The sequence below is a fragment of the Peromyscus maniculatus genome, chromosome 6, assembly GCF_049852395.1.
Source record: "Peromyscus maniculatus bairdii isolate BWxNUB_F1_BW_parent chromosome 6, HU_Pman_BW_mat_3.1, whole genome shotgun sequence".
Lineage (NCBI taxonomy): Eukaryota > Metazoa > Chordata > Mammalia > Rodentia > Cricetidae > Peromyscus > Peromyscus maniculatus.
In genome coordinates, this window is record NC_134857.1 from 133,899,748 (window position 1) to 133,914,823 (window position 15,076).

The following is a 15,076-nucleotide window of genomic DNA, read 5'->3' on the forward strand; positions in this document are numbered from 1 at the left end:
AGACAAAAACAAAAAACGAAACAAAACCTCACTTATCTATTAAAAACAACTCTTATGAGTTTTCTGAAGGAGTAAAGTTCCATTTAAGACAAAGGGCCATGTAGAGAATACAGCATACACTATTAGCTGGCATATATTTATATTATCCATTCTCTCAACCTCCACTACAAAGGTTCTCACAATCTCCCACCTACATGGCTACAGGAGCTCCTGGCCAAAACCCTGCCTCTGCTCTGGCTCTCATCTATAGCTAATAAGGTGGCACTCTTAATCCAAGTCTACCCATGTGTCTCTGCCTCAATGTCTCCAGCAGTTCCTAATGTGCTGGGTAAGCAAGGCAAAGGGCTAGGAGGCCTCTGCTGTCTGCAGTTCTTAGGGCGCACCATACTGCTTCCCATTTGTGCTTTTGTATAGGTGCTGACCTCTGCCTGGAGAGTCGTCTTTCTTATCTGTAGCATTATCTCAGTTTTCACAGCACTTCTCAGGAGTAACTACCATTAATATAACCATTTGCAAATGAGAAAAAGAAGACTTAAGAGTGACATAATTTGTGTAAGATTGCATGGTCTCCACGCTAGCTCACATGCCTTTAAGCTTCAGTTTACTTTGACTCAGGCCTGATGAAACACACACACATATACTTAGACATATCTCAAGTTCAAGATGAACAGTGATGAAAAATAAAATAATTGCCCTCAGACAGTTGAACAAATAGCATTAAGAAGACAAGATCATTCTGTCTTCCCCATCCTCTCACCTCCCCAGTGTTGGCTTCTGATGTCTGGAGGTCAGTTCTCAGGAAAGTCAGTTACCAGACATAGGAGTAATGCTAGGCCTGCACATGAAGACATATGTAGCAGTACTAGAGCGTGGCAGATATTTACACACATGGACAGAAAGACAGAGTCTACCTACATATCTATCTATCTATCTATCTATCTATCTATCTATCTATCTATCTATCTATCTATCTATCTATCTATCTAACTATCTAACTATCTAACTATCTAACTATCTATCTATCTCTACTAATTGTTGTGGGTAGGTACCACTCAAGTTAAGGGTAGAGTTTCTATGCCCAATGCTGTAATGTTTGGAAAATGTCCCTTGGTCACTAAAGACATCAGCTTATCCTAGTCAGGATTTGGTGTCTTGGTTACTTTTCTATTGCCATGAAAAACACCATGTCCAGGGCAGTTTATAGAAGAAAGAGTTCACAGTGGCTTACAGTTCTAGACGGTAAGTCTATGACATCATGGCAAGGAGCATGGCAGCAGGCCAGCACGGTGCTGGAGTAGGAGCTGAGACCTTATGTCAAACCCTTAAGTTGGTGGCAGAGAGAGAACTAACTGGGAAAGGCAAAGGCTTCTGAAACCTCAAAGTCCACCCCCAGTGAGACACCTCCTGCAACAAAGTCACATTTCCTAATTCTTCCTAAATTAGGTCTCCACCAACTGGAGACCACACATTCAAATATACATATGAGCCTAGGGCTGGAGAGATGGCTCAGCTGCTAAAGGCTAGCTTCTAGGCTAGCTTCTGCAACCAAATAGATGAACCTATGAGGTTCATTCTTGCTCAAACCACCAAAATCAGTAATCATAAAGTAAAAGTATAACTTACCAATCTGGGCCATGATCTGACAAAGTGCAATCTGTTTTAAATATGTGGATTTTCCACTCATATTCGGTCCAGTTATGATCAGAACATTACTCCCTTCTGTAATATATGTATTGTTTGCAACAGGTTTCTCTGCAGATATTTTTTCAAGAATGGGATGCCATCCTTGTTTAATTGCTAAAGTGTCAGTAAACTCTGGTCGAACTGAAAAAAAAAATAGGTGTTTTAAATTGAGTATATTTATATTTACATACCTTGCAGTGCATACATATGGGCTGACCTTAGTAATTTCATGAAGCCAATGTGAGACAATAAGTTACTATATTATCCCAAACACACTCTTAAATCTTTAATTGTAATGGGTATTCTCATTATTTTAATTTGTACCCAGAGAACTCTAAAATGTAGTTCCTTTTCACTACCCTGGATTCCTAAACAGCTCATAAAAATTTCACATTTGTAAAGACAAAAAGAACCACATGGCCATTGGTAATACCTTTCCTACAGTGAAAGTTTACCTAATGCACCTTACACAGTGCTTCTCTAGCAGACTTAATGTCTAAAGTGAAGTTAACTAAATGGTAAAGCCAAACACAAGGAATTTTCTTTCCTACACCCTTTGAAAAATATGTCTAAAAATCAATTTTTGGAAATGGAGAAAACCAAGTACTAAATATCTGTTGGTTCACAGAAAGATCTCTAGAGATACCATCTGAAGGGGGAACTAAAATACTGCACACTGAGAAATGGACTGCATGGAAAAACTTCAAAACATTCATCACAAAATAAGGTTGGTCCAGAAAAGTTAAAGGTATTTAAAAAACTACTACAATTTTGGAATTTTGATATGATATTTCTCAAACTAAAATAGAGTGAAACGTTGGTTAATAAAACTACTATAAGAATAGCAAATCCTGGGCTGGGGACATGGCTCAGTTGGTAGAGTGCTTGCTTACCATGCACCACATCTGGCGTCCCATGCCAGCACTGCATAAATTGGACATTGTGTTGTGTGTGTGTAAGGCAGAGCAGATCTGAGGGTAAAGGTCATCTGCTCTTACTAACTCAAGTTTGAGATCAGTCTGCAATACATGAGACATGGTTCCCACAAGGACCATCCCCCCGCCCCCCACACACACAAAAAAATAACACAATAGTTGATCCCAAGGTAAAGTTTTGATCCTAAAGAAAATATGAAAGAGTAAATATTTCAGTCTAAAGACAGCAGTGAAAAGTTCACATTGATTATTGTTATAGTCATTTGTTATTGTTATCATCTGGTATTATTTATTAATATTTAAGTTTAGACATTTAGAAATATAAAATAAATTAATGTAATGGTGCTGAAGAGATAGCTCAATGGCTAAGTACACTTTCTACTTTTACAGGAGACCTGGGTTCAGTTCCCAGCACCCACATGGTGGCTCACAACCACCCGTAACTCCAGTTACATGGGATCTGATCCTCTTTTCTTGGCTCCAAAGACACTGCACAGAAGTGGTGCCTACTCATACATTCAGGCACTTATGCATACACATAAAACAAAAATTATCTTTAAAAATTAATCAATCAATGTAACAAATCAGAAATATTGTTGCTAATTTTGATTACAAATGTTAATTTTAATGTTATTATATCTGCAGTTATTCAGCCATAATTACCACACACTAGTCCTAGGCATGCTGGTGTGATACTGACTGACAGATTGTGTAAGGAACTTTAGGGGCTAGCTGTCCTGAAGTGGTGGTGTCACCGGAAAGGACTGCCCGTTTGTGTGAAGACCTCTGTACAGACTTGGGATATGAACACACACACACATACACACACACACACACACACACACACACACACACACACACACACACACACACACCACAGGTCCTGTATTAGTGCACATGTGAGCCCCAGAGCCGAGAGAACTCACAGCACAGAGATGCTCTGTCTGTTAGTATCCAGTGCACCGCTTCAGATTAGAACTTGGATCATGGCCATTTCACCAAAGAGACAGATTGGCAGTCTTTCTTATTTGGGAAATCTTTAAAAATTCCTTCAGCTTTGTTCTTTTTGACTTGACAATTTTTAATGATTATTATTTGAATTTAACTTTTTAAAAATGTTTTGAAGATTTTTATCGTAATTATGTGTTTGTGTGTCTGGGTATGTGCATGTGAGCACAGTCCCTGAGGTGGCCAGAAGGTGTCAGCCATGGAGCTAGAGTTAGAAGCGGTGGCTGGTGCTGGGAATAAAGCCCAGGTACTCAGTAAAAGCAGTGCACACTCAGTCCCTGAGCCATCATCTATCCAGTGCACACTCAGTCCCTGAGCCATCATCTATCCAGTGCACACTCAGTCCCTGAGCCATCATCTATCCAGTGCACACTCAGTCACTGAGCCATCATCTACCCAGTGCACACTCAGTCACTGAGCCATCATCTACCCAGTGCACACTCAGTCACTGAGCCATCATCTATCCAGCCCTACAAAGTTTCAAGGTTCATTTCACTATCTCCATTCTGTGTGTTAGTTAGGGTCATAGACAAGAAACTATTTCAAGTAAAAAGAGTAAAATATTCACAACGCTTATATGAAATTGAGTAAGATACAAGTTTCAGTGTGCAACATGTTTTCTTTCCAAAGAAAGTGACTCACCATAGTCAGAAAGGGTACAGGCATGAGCAAAAGAGAGCAGCATGTCCAGCATTGACACAGTGTCCGAGAGCTTGTATAAGCAATGAATGTCCTCATAAATCTCACTAAGCAGCTTGCACACTATCCTGAAAGCACATGTTGGACAAGACATGGTGATGCTTTTCAAAAGAAGATACACAGGTTTTAATTGCATGAGAAAAATAATATTCACAGTTGAGTTATACACTACACAAAAAGTCTATTGTTTGGTTGGCTCATTTTAGAAAAACTGAGGCTATTGATAACTCAGCTTAAGGTCACATCTACCAGGTAAAAATAATCATCTTCTTCTATATTTTATATTCATTGTTGAATTGACAGCCTCAGTAAATATAAGCAAAATAGACATTTTCAATAAAATGTTACATTAAAGAAAGCATAAAATATTGTATATAGATCTAATCAAGTGCTCAGACACAAAAACACAGGCATACATATAGACATATAGGCAGAGACATAAAAAAGAAACAGAGAAAGACACAAACACATGGGGGACAGAAACCCAGAAACAAATACATACACACAAATACAAACACACATACAGATGCACAAATCATGTTCAAATCATGTCATTATTTAGGTTTTCATGAGCAGGGTTATAATGTAACACACTCCAGGGATTTTTTTTCCCCTTTCAAGGATGAATGTGTACCCAAATTTTACATTATATTAATAGTATCTGAGGTCCAGGACTTGAAACTGTTTTAAAAACTTACTATTTCCCCTCTGTCTTGGCCTTCCAACTCAAAATGCCCTGTCTCTCCTAACTCTAAGGCTACTGTTCCATGAGAAGGAAAAGGGCTGGCCCCATTATGATGCTATCTTAGAAATACCAGCGTGTGAGAAGCCAAGGCTCTCAGACCACAGGAAAGGAAGAAGCTAAATTAAGCCCAAGATAAGCCCATACGATGTGAGCTCTACATCATGGTGCCGTGCATAGGCAGAAGCACTGCGAGTACAGCTAGGTCTTCCATCAGATGTCCCTTCACCTTCTCCATGAGGCTCATTCATTCTCAACATGACGGCAGACTTCTAACATTCAAAATTGAACTGTCTGTAATCAGACAGAGTCAATTAATTAAATCTATTATAGTTCCTCAAATTAAACCAATTTAATTCAATATTAAAATACTTCAAATGTTCTTACATGTAAGTCATGTGATAGATTTCTCGCAAAGACTCCTGGCATCTTTCATTCATTTTAATTAAATCTGCTGATGTAAAGCTATATGAGTTTTTCACTTTAGAAATCTGCAGGAAGTTAAAAGCAAATGTCAAGATATGTATATATGCATGTGAAATAAAACATATGGTTCATAGGACAGAAAGATAGGTTTTGAGGTTAAGCACTTTAATTTCTGAGATAAAATATCACAAAAAAGTTCTAAATAATATCTGTAAAAAATAAAAGCAAGATTACATCAAGGATAAAGCGAGGTATTTTTACTCAATCTCTCCAGCGTAACTGGTTGGTAAGTTCTGCAATGGCCCTGCAGAAAGGTCAGAAGACTACATCTCAGCAGCAGGTAACATGCATGATGGACAGGGAGACCCTGTGGCCCTTCTGTCTCTGACTCCCCTTAGTCCTTGTCCTCTACCTGAACCTCAGTCTCTAGTTCCACAACCACCTTTTCTAGTCCTCACTGCCATAAGATAGAGTTCATATGGACTGTTAGTGTAGACATGTATCTGTCTATGAACATAAACACAATGTTGTGGAAGGCAAGATAAACTGAGGACTCTGAGGAAGAAGGGCAGAGTTGAGGCAGAAGTCAGCCAGCCACCCAAGGACCAAGATGCCAGAGAACTTGTAAGCCACAGGCCACGTGGCGATGCACAGAATAATAGAAATAGGTTAAATGCAAGAGTTAGCTAGTAATAAGCCTGAGCCATTGGCCAAGCATTTATAATTAATACAAGTCTTTGTGTGGTAATTTGGGAAGCAACATCCAGGTGTAATCAGGCAGATGGGACAGAAAGCTCTGCCTCCACCTATAGACATATGTACATATAAACAAATCTGAACACTAAATCATTTGTTTTTCTACTCCTGAGAAGCATAAAAAAATGAAACATTAAAAGTGATGATAACTGCTATAGTAGAGGAGTGGATATGTGCACAGGAAAAGGCACTACACGGTTCACAAGTAAAACACTACATTAAACAAACATATTTCCTTCTGCAGAAATTCTCAGATCTTCAGTAGGAAAATGCACCTGGAAAACTATGTGAAACAAAGGTAGGTAAGGTGGTTCAGCAGGTGAAGAGCTATGGCCAAGCCTGAAGATCTGAGTTCAATCCCTGGGACCTACATGGTGGAAGGAGAGGACTGATTCCCCCAAGATGTCCTCTGACCTCCAAGTGTACATACACACAAAACAATGAAGTTTAAAAAATTTAAACAAAAGGTAGTCAGTATTTTTCTAAATTCTTTTGTCAAAAACACCTTTTAGACTTTGTTTCTTAATTTGCCTTTCACCTCCTTTGGCTGTCCCCTCACACCTGTCTACTGTGCTTGGTGTGGCTGGTCAACAAGCGGGGTACAGAAGCCATGCACCAAGCAGAAACTCAAGAGTGCTGCAAATTCTACCCATGCAGTCCCATAAAACCAGGAACCTTGATAAACTCTGGGGGAAGCTGGTCACTGGAGAGCGCGGCACAGTCTGTAGTCATCTGGATGAAAAAGCCCCTTGAAGAGCTGAAGCTGGTCCGTAATGGAAGACTGTACTTCTCCGAAAGCTGTGATATCATTCCTAGAGACCAGAACAGGAAAAAAACAAACAAACAAACAAACAAGCATTTTCTGGTGGGAATTTCTGTGTAGTCATAGGCTTTTTACTTATTATTTTGTACGAAAACAAGAAGCTCTTTTTAGTTTTTGTAAACAGTAAAAAAAAAAAAAATTAGCAGATGGCAGTGGCACATGCCTTTAATCCCAGCACTCTGGACGCAGAGCCAGGCCTCTGTGAGTTCGAGGTCAGTCTGATCTACACAGCGAGATGCAGGACAGGCACCAAAACTACATAGAGAAACCCTGTCTCAAAAAACAAAACAAAACAAAAAAATTTAATGTCCAAAAGATGTGGGTAAGTATCCTTTAAAAAGATAATTCTCTGGCTGGGTATGGTGGCACACACCTTTAATCCCAGCACCTGGGAGGCAGAGCCAGGCAGATCTCTGTGAGTTCCAGGCCAGCCAGGGCTGTTACACAGAGAAGCTTTGTCTCGAAACCACCCCACAAAAAGAAGATATTCTCTGGTGTGTATTTTTAAAGGAAAATATATTGTAAAACTTAAAACAAGAACAAGAATTGCATTTTTCTCTGAAAATTAGGAATATTAGAGTTCTGATGTGTTATTCATTCAACTTTTTAGTAAAACAGAAGTTACATCAATTGCTGCAACTTCAATTTTACCCGGGTATCCCCAAAAAGAAAGATAGCAGATAATTTGGAAAGTAATTCTAATCTCTCTGTCAGCCTCACAAACTAGATTCCGAAGTCTATGTCTCCACTTGAGCACCTGATCTTGAACATTCCTGTAAAACACCAACACATGTTCCGAGACTAGCTCCTCCTCCCGGCTTTCCTGCTTTCTTGGTGGTCTCACCATTTGGGGCTGGAAATTTCACTTAGCACTGGAAGCAAATTTACATTTACCATGCCATGTCTGCTTACTAATTAGTAACTTTGTTAATTAGTGACAATTCTTCCTTTAACTCTGTGTCTTAGTTAGGGTTCCTTTTGCAATGATAAAACACCATGACCAAAATCAAGGTCACATCCCATCACTGAGAGAAGGCAGGGCAGGAACCTAGAGGTGGGAACTGTGCAGAGACCATGGAGGTCTTGCTAGCTTGCTCAGTTTGTTTTCTTAGAGCACCAGGACCACCTGCCATCCACAGCAAGCTGGACCCTCCCTCATCAATCATCAACCAAGAAAATGGATAAGGACATTTTGTTCAGTTCATGTTCCCTCTTCCTACTGACTCTAGCCTGTGTGGAGCTGACATAAAACCAGCCAGCACACTTGGCATTCTTGTCTCACACTGACTTCTATCATCTTTCACTATCATTTCCAGATACAGGTCAGTGTTCACAGGCTATAGGAGCCCAGAGAACATGTTTAACGATCAGTAGCCCTCTCAGACCCTAAACTTCTGATGACATCAGTGCCACCCCCTGCTAAGGCATTTTAGTGTCAACACTCTTCATCTTTCAAAGAACTGCCCATGTGCATGAGGTCACTCTAACACTTCAACATCATCATTCTTCTTTTGTTTTCTTTTGAGACAGGATCTTATTATGTAGACCAGGCTGGTCTCAAACTCTTAAAGAACTGTTTCCTCTACCTCTTGAGTTCTGGGATTAAAGGTGTGTGCCACCAAGCCTGGTGACATCATTTTTTTAAAAGGAGGCTTCTTAAAGAGGGGTGTGTGTGTGTGTGTGTGTGTGTGTGTGTGTGTGTGTGTGTAGTAAGATTTTATATATATAGATCACAGAGAAAGACAGAGCTAGTTTCTACCACCAGTAAAAAAGTAAAGCACAAGATAAAATATTAGTGAAAGCCATGAACACATGCTGGAATTACCTGCTATGTCATCCACTATCTCTGTATATGTCCTCCTGGCTATGTCTAGGAATTCACTGATGTTCGAGCGTACTGCATAGCACTTCTGAGTCCGCATGTTCAGGCAGCCTTTCATGTACCTTGCATCATCATTTATCACAGTTTTAATCTTTTCAAGTATTAGTCCAAACCTAGCATTAAGACAAAACAAAAGCAGGTGATAAGCAAACAGCTATGTCCACAGTAGCTGTTTAAAGAGAGCAAACTTTCGTTGAGGGTTTTTACAATAATTAATGTTTATATTTATCTAGGTTAGGGCTATCACTGACTCAAAACGATTTTGCAGTCAGTATTATTGAAAAATAGTTTGAGACTACCAAATAAAACTCTAAAATTTGCTGATGCAGACATCTCCCAGATCACACACCAGCACTATGGCCGGGAGTGCAACCTGACCCCCAAGAAATGACATATGCTCTGACCGCATGTTCCTTCATTCCATATGTAAGTGGGCCACACAGCAAGAGCTGCATGAGGCACAGGGGTCCATAAACATGGCCCCCTCAGGAAGGGAGATGTGACTGAACATTTGATGTGTGACACTGGAACAGAAGCCTGTTACCACTAGTTACCAAGCACAGTAATTACTACACAAGCTGTAGTCCTGGTGATATCAATTTTCCTAACTTTCCAGCTATTCTGTTCTTGAATGTCACATTTAACTAAGCTGCTTTGATTATCAAGTTCAGCTTGTGGCACCACATGAGATGCAAATCCTCACCCAACAAGGCAACTATTGAGCCTGGTAACCTGTTTGGTCAAGAACCAAGGTGCTATTGCTAATAATTTAACAATATTAATTGTTTTTTAGAACTTGTTCTACATTCCTATCTATTGGGATTCTTTTTTCCTTCATTAGGCCTTCCATGATTTAATGAAAAAGGCTATTTTCTTGATACTGGCAAGTGTCCCCATGGAGAATGACTAAAAAGGAAACACTGACCTAAAAACAGCCACTGTGTTATTAACCTATAATATTGTACTTGCAGGATTAATATGTAATCGATACTTAATGGATACTTTGAAGAAACCTGAGTAATTAGTTTTGAGACAGGGTCTCACTATGCAGCCCCAGTTTGCCTGGAACTTGTGATGTAGACAAGGCTGGCCTTGAACTTACAGAGATCTGCCTGCCTTCACTTCCTGAGTGCTAGGATTAAACTCATGTACCACCACACCCAGATCAAGTAATTTTTCTACAGAAGGCACAATTGTTAAAATCAGTTATGATCTGGAAGAAAAGTATAATCTCTTAATAGGTGACAGAACCTCTTGTCTTCCAAGGAGCCGTAGTAAGCTCTTAGCAAAGGTGTGCTACAGTTCTTCAATGTGCCCTGTTAAAACAAAGTCAGCAGTTAGCAAGCTGTGGCACTATTCAGATCCAACACATTCCATCTAACACTTGGCCAGATGCTGTTGCTCCATGTTCTCATCTTTATTCTCATGAGAAGACTTCAGACATGTATGAAGTTGCAGCCAGACTGCAGCTTTCCAGGGGAAAAGCACATGGGAAATAAAGTCATCACCGTTTCAAGGTGATGGCTTCTGGATTTTGTCTCCTAAATAACACCTACCTTCTTACAGCAGCAGCAGGCATTTAAACAGCCACTGCTATACAACTAAAGTTACCCTACAGATAACTTCAAAATATGGGTTTATGTATTTATAAATACAGTAATTTCTCCTTTCCCATACAGCAAAAATGGGATTAAGAATTTTCTTTTGCTTAATGGGAACTGTAAATTGTCACCAACTGAACAGGGCAAACAGGGAGAATAAACCAGTTACTTTCACTGGCCATTTCAATTTGGGGAGAGATGATGGCTATAATTTGAGTTGCTTCTGAATGGAGAAATAGTATGTTATGGTAGTAAAACTAAAGAGTCCACAGGAACATTAAAACATTCAATCACTCACAATTCAATTTCCTTTCCAAAGATTATATACTCTAAATATTATGGTACATTTGCTGTCTTCATCTGAAATTTAAAAATTATATAATTGTATGTTCCCTTTGCCCTCAGTACTACATCATGAACATCAGAAACTTTTCATAGCAATGTTTATTTGGTCTTGTGTGTATGTGTATGGGCATGTGCACATGACAGCACTTGTATGGAGGTCAGAAGACAACACGCAGGAGTTAGTTCTTGCCTTCCACCATGTGAGTCTTAGGAATCAAACTAGGTTGTCAGGCTTGGTAGCAAGTATTTAACTCACTGAGCCATCTTGTCAGCCCAAAAGGAATTTCTTAAATTTCCAATATTCCACCTTTGAATTCTAATTACTAGAGTTCCTTTAATTACTGTAGCTCTTCTTCAAACACTTTCTCACTAATGTGAATGAGCTACAATGGATGCAATGTCTTTTCAACAGAATCCTAGAACTAGCATTATAATATCAAAAGGTGAATGCTACGGGGGGGGGGGGGTAGTTCAGTGTGCTTAGCATGTGCAAGTCCCCTGTTTCAATCCCTAGCACATCCTCCCAAAATAAGATGTACACTCTGAGCATCTCCTTTAAAATAAGTGCAGTTTGCCTTCCAACTAGCTGTTTGAGAAGTTGTCTGTCTCACTGATTTCTTTCTACAAAATTATAATATCATAAAGCTGAGAAACTTTTCCACTTTAAACAAATAGTACTTGTCAAACTGGACAGCTGCATGTAGAAGAATACAAATAGATGCATATTCATTACCCCCAGCACAAAACTAAACTCCAAATGGATCAAAGGCCTCAACATAAGGCCAAATAAACTGAATCTGTTAGAAGAAAAAGTGAGGAATGGTCTTGAACTTGACAGGACTTTCTGAGCAAAACACAAATAGCATAGGCACTATGACCAACAATTAATATTGATTAATTAGCTAGTTAAGTAATGGGACCTCATGAAACTGAAAAGTTTCTGTACAACAAAGGACACCATGATTTGGACAAAATGGCAGCCTACAGAACTGAAAAAGATTTTTTGCCAACTACACATCTGATAGAATTAATATCCAAAATATATAAAGAACTCAAAAATTCTGGGCATCAAAAAACAAATAACCTAACTAAAAAATGAGGTACAGAACTTTTTGAGAGTTCTCAGAGATGAAACACAAATGGCTGAGAAACACTTAAAGAAACATTCACTATCCGTAGTCATCAGGGAAACTCAAAACTACTTTGAGATCTCATCTTGCAGCAGTCAGAATGGCCAAGACAAGTACAACAAACGGCAGCACATGCTGGTGAGGATGTGGAATGAGGGGACACATGTCCACTGCACCACCACTGTGGAGATCAGTTCCATGGACGTTCCCCCAGAAGCCGGGACAAGATCTACCTCAAAATCCAGCTGTATCGCTCTTGGGCATACAACTAAAAGACTCTACATCCTACGCAGAGATACCTGCTCATCCATTTTCACTGCTGTTCTATTCATAGTAGTTAGAAAGTGGAAACAGCCTAGATGTCCATCAAATGATGGATGGATAATAAAAATATGGTATATTTACACATGGAATATTATTCAGCTATTAAGAAAAATAAAATAGGCAGACAAATGGATGAACCTCGAAAAAAATTATCCTGAGTGAAGTAACCCAGACTCAAAAAGACAAATATTGTATGTTTTCTCTTCTATGTGGATGTCAGCTTTCAAGCTATCAATATGTACACAACAATCCAAATAGCCACAGAAGTTAGGTACTTAGGCACCTAGGAAGAGGTAGGCAGGAGAGGCTCTCCTGAGGAAGGGGAGATAAAATGTACTACTATGGAGAGAGAACGGAAAACTAGAATAGGAGGGTTAGCTAGGAAGGGAACAGTAAAGAAAGGAAAAGGAGGGAGTGTAGGGAGGGACAACGGACACTAGAGGCCATCTGAAGAGCCACATAGAAACTTACTACTGTAGATGCTTCCCAAAAATATATGCATACATGAAAGAAAACTAAAGGGAGTCACTAAATTAGGGAAGACAGTGCCCCAACTAGATATTTTATGCCACTAAATTAAAGTTCTAGTGTCAGGAATATGTTAAATCTTGTTGAGTTGTTGGCCAATCTCCATGGAAACCCCCAAACATTACAGCCTGTTTCCAAGGCTATTGGTTGCTCTCCACAACCTGATGGTATGCGTATGCCTTCCTACTAAAGACAACACTTACATGTGTCATTGAACATGGAGAAGTTGAGCTGGTGCCTAACTAGAGGTTTGATCCCTACTGAGTAGCATTCATGGTACTAGAAGGTACTCTACCTGCTACCAGGGGAGAAAGGTAGTCATCAGTATCTCCCACCTACAATCCCTGTGACCTACAACAGTGACCTGCCTACAAGATATACTGGTACAATGGTAGCACAAATGTTGTGGGAATAACCAAGCACTTTCTGACTGAATGTAAGGTCTACTCCATGAGATGAAACCCATACCTGACACTGAAAAAGTGGACAAGAACCTGCCCTAGAGAGGTCACAGGCCTAGGAAGTGACATATGCTATTATTCTGCTGAAGGAACAGCAATAAATTGATTTGTAATGACATACTGTTTTATCCATAGATCAGTGTCTCACTTAGCTCTCATCAGAGAAACTTCCTTTTGCAGCAGATGAGAACTAACACAAAGGCCCTCAACTGGACAATGTGCGGAGAGTGGGGAGAGCCTTTGGGGTACTCAGTCCTAAATGAGATGTCTTCATCAAAGCCCTCCCTTCAAGGCTCAGGAATCTTTGCAGAAGAGGAGGTAAAAAGATTGTAACAGTCAGAGGTGACTGATGACTCCAAGAAACAGGGTCTTCCAGACACAATAGGACTGATGCAAATAACAACTCACAGACTATGGCAACATGCACAGGACTGCACATGTTCAAGCCAGATGGGTGCGAGCATTGAGAAGAGAAAGTGGGCGTGAGCTATCTACACTGATACCCATGAGCAAAGGGAAAATCAGTTTTCTCCACTCGATTGTCACTGGGTCTATTAACCTCAGGGTAGGTGCTGTACACACTCATGAGCAGTTGGCCAACAGAAAACTAACTCATTATTTTATAGACTTTTTGTCTCACTTTGCTTTGTTTGGGCATCTTTTTATATTAACTGGTCTTTTGCTTGTTTGTTTTGATTTTCATTTTTGTGGAGATTTTGTGTGTGTTTATTTGTTGTTGTTCCTCTGTTTTGTTTTCGTCTGCTTGTTCTTTGTTTGGTTGGTTGGTTTTTCAAGATGGTTTCTCTGGCTATCTTTTTTTGTTTTTTAATTTTATAATTAACTTAATTTTACAAATCAGCCATGGATTCCCCTGTCTTCCCTCCTCCTGCCCACCCCACCAGACCCCCCCCCCCCCCCCGTCCTTCCCCCAATCCACTCCCCATTCCCATCTCCTCCAGGGCAAGGACTCCCGTGGGGATTCAGCTCAGCCTGGTAGATTCAGTTGAGGCAGGTCCAGTCCCCTCCTCCCTTCACCTAGGCTGAGGAAAGTGTCCCAGCATAGGCCCTAGGTTCTAAAAAGCCAGCTCGTGCACCGTGCACCAAGGACAGGTCCCAGTCCCACTGCTTGGGGACCTACTAAACAGTTCAAGCTAATCAACTGTCTCACTTATCCAGAGGGCCTGGTCCAGTTCCATGGAGGCTCCTCAGCTAATGGTTCACAGTTCATGTGTTTCCAATAGTTTGGCTATTTGTCCCTGTGCTTTTTCCAATCATGGTCTCAATATCTCTTGCTCATATAATCCCTCCTCTCTTGCGCGCATACCGTTTGGACTCCTGGAGCTCTACCTGGGGCCTGGCCATGAATCTCTGCATCTTTTTCCATCAGTCAATGGGTGAGAGTTCTCTGGCTATCTTTGGCTGTCCTGGAACTCACTCTGTAGCCCAGGCTAGCCTCAAACTCGGAGCTCCGCCTGCCTCTGCCTCCCTAGTGCTGGGATTAAAGGCATATGCCACAATGCCTGGCTCTGCTTGTTTTTTTTTTTTTAAAGAGAGAAAAAGGACATAAAGTTGGGGGGGGGATGGGGAGCCCTGGGAAGAACTGAGAAAGGGGAAAACTTGATCAAAATACATTGTATGAATTTTTTTTCAATAAATAAAAAATGTTTTTAAAAGAGTTTAAAGACATTGATGAATCGTTATGGGCAGAACCCTTTTAGAAAACTATAAATAAA

At 40.2% G+C, this 15,076-nt stretch overlaps 1 protein-coding gene across 1 annotated transcript in view; it reads right to left on the reverse strand.

Moving 5' to 3' along the window:
- Msh4 (mutS homolog 4) overlaps positions 1 to 15,076 on the reverse strand; it is a 69,972-nt gene that overhangs the window by 28,640 nt on the left and 26,256 nt on the right. The window contains exons 10-15 of the mRNA XM_076575268.1: positions 10,206 to 10,270; positions 8,898 to 9,067; positions 6,925 to 7,061; positions 5,455 to 5,558; positions 4,269 to 4,393; positions 1,624 to 1,824 (exon numbers count right to left, since the gene is read on the reverse strand). Coding sequence (XP_076431383.1) covers positions 1,624 to 1,824; positions 4,269 to 4,393; positions 5,455 to 5,558; positions 6,925 to 7,061; positions 8,898 to 9,067; positions 10,206 to 10,270 — 802 coding nt within the window. The remainder of the gene's footprint in view (positions 1 to 1,623; positions 1,825 to 4,268; positions 4,394 to 5,454; positions 5,559 to 6,924; positions 7,062 to 8,897; positions 9,068 to 10,205; positions 10,271 to 15,076) is intronic.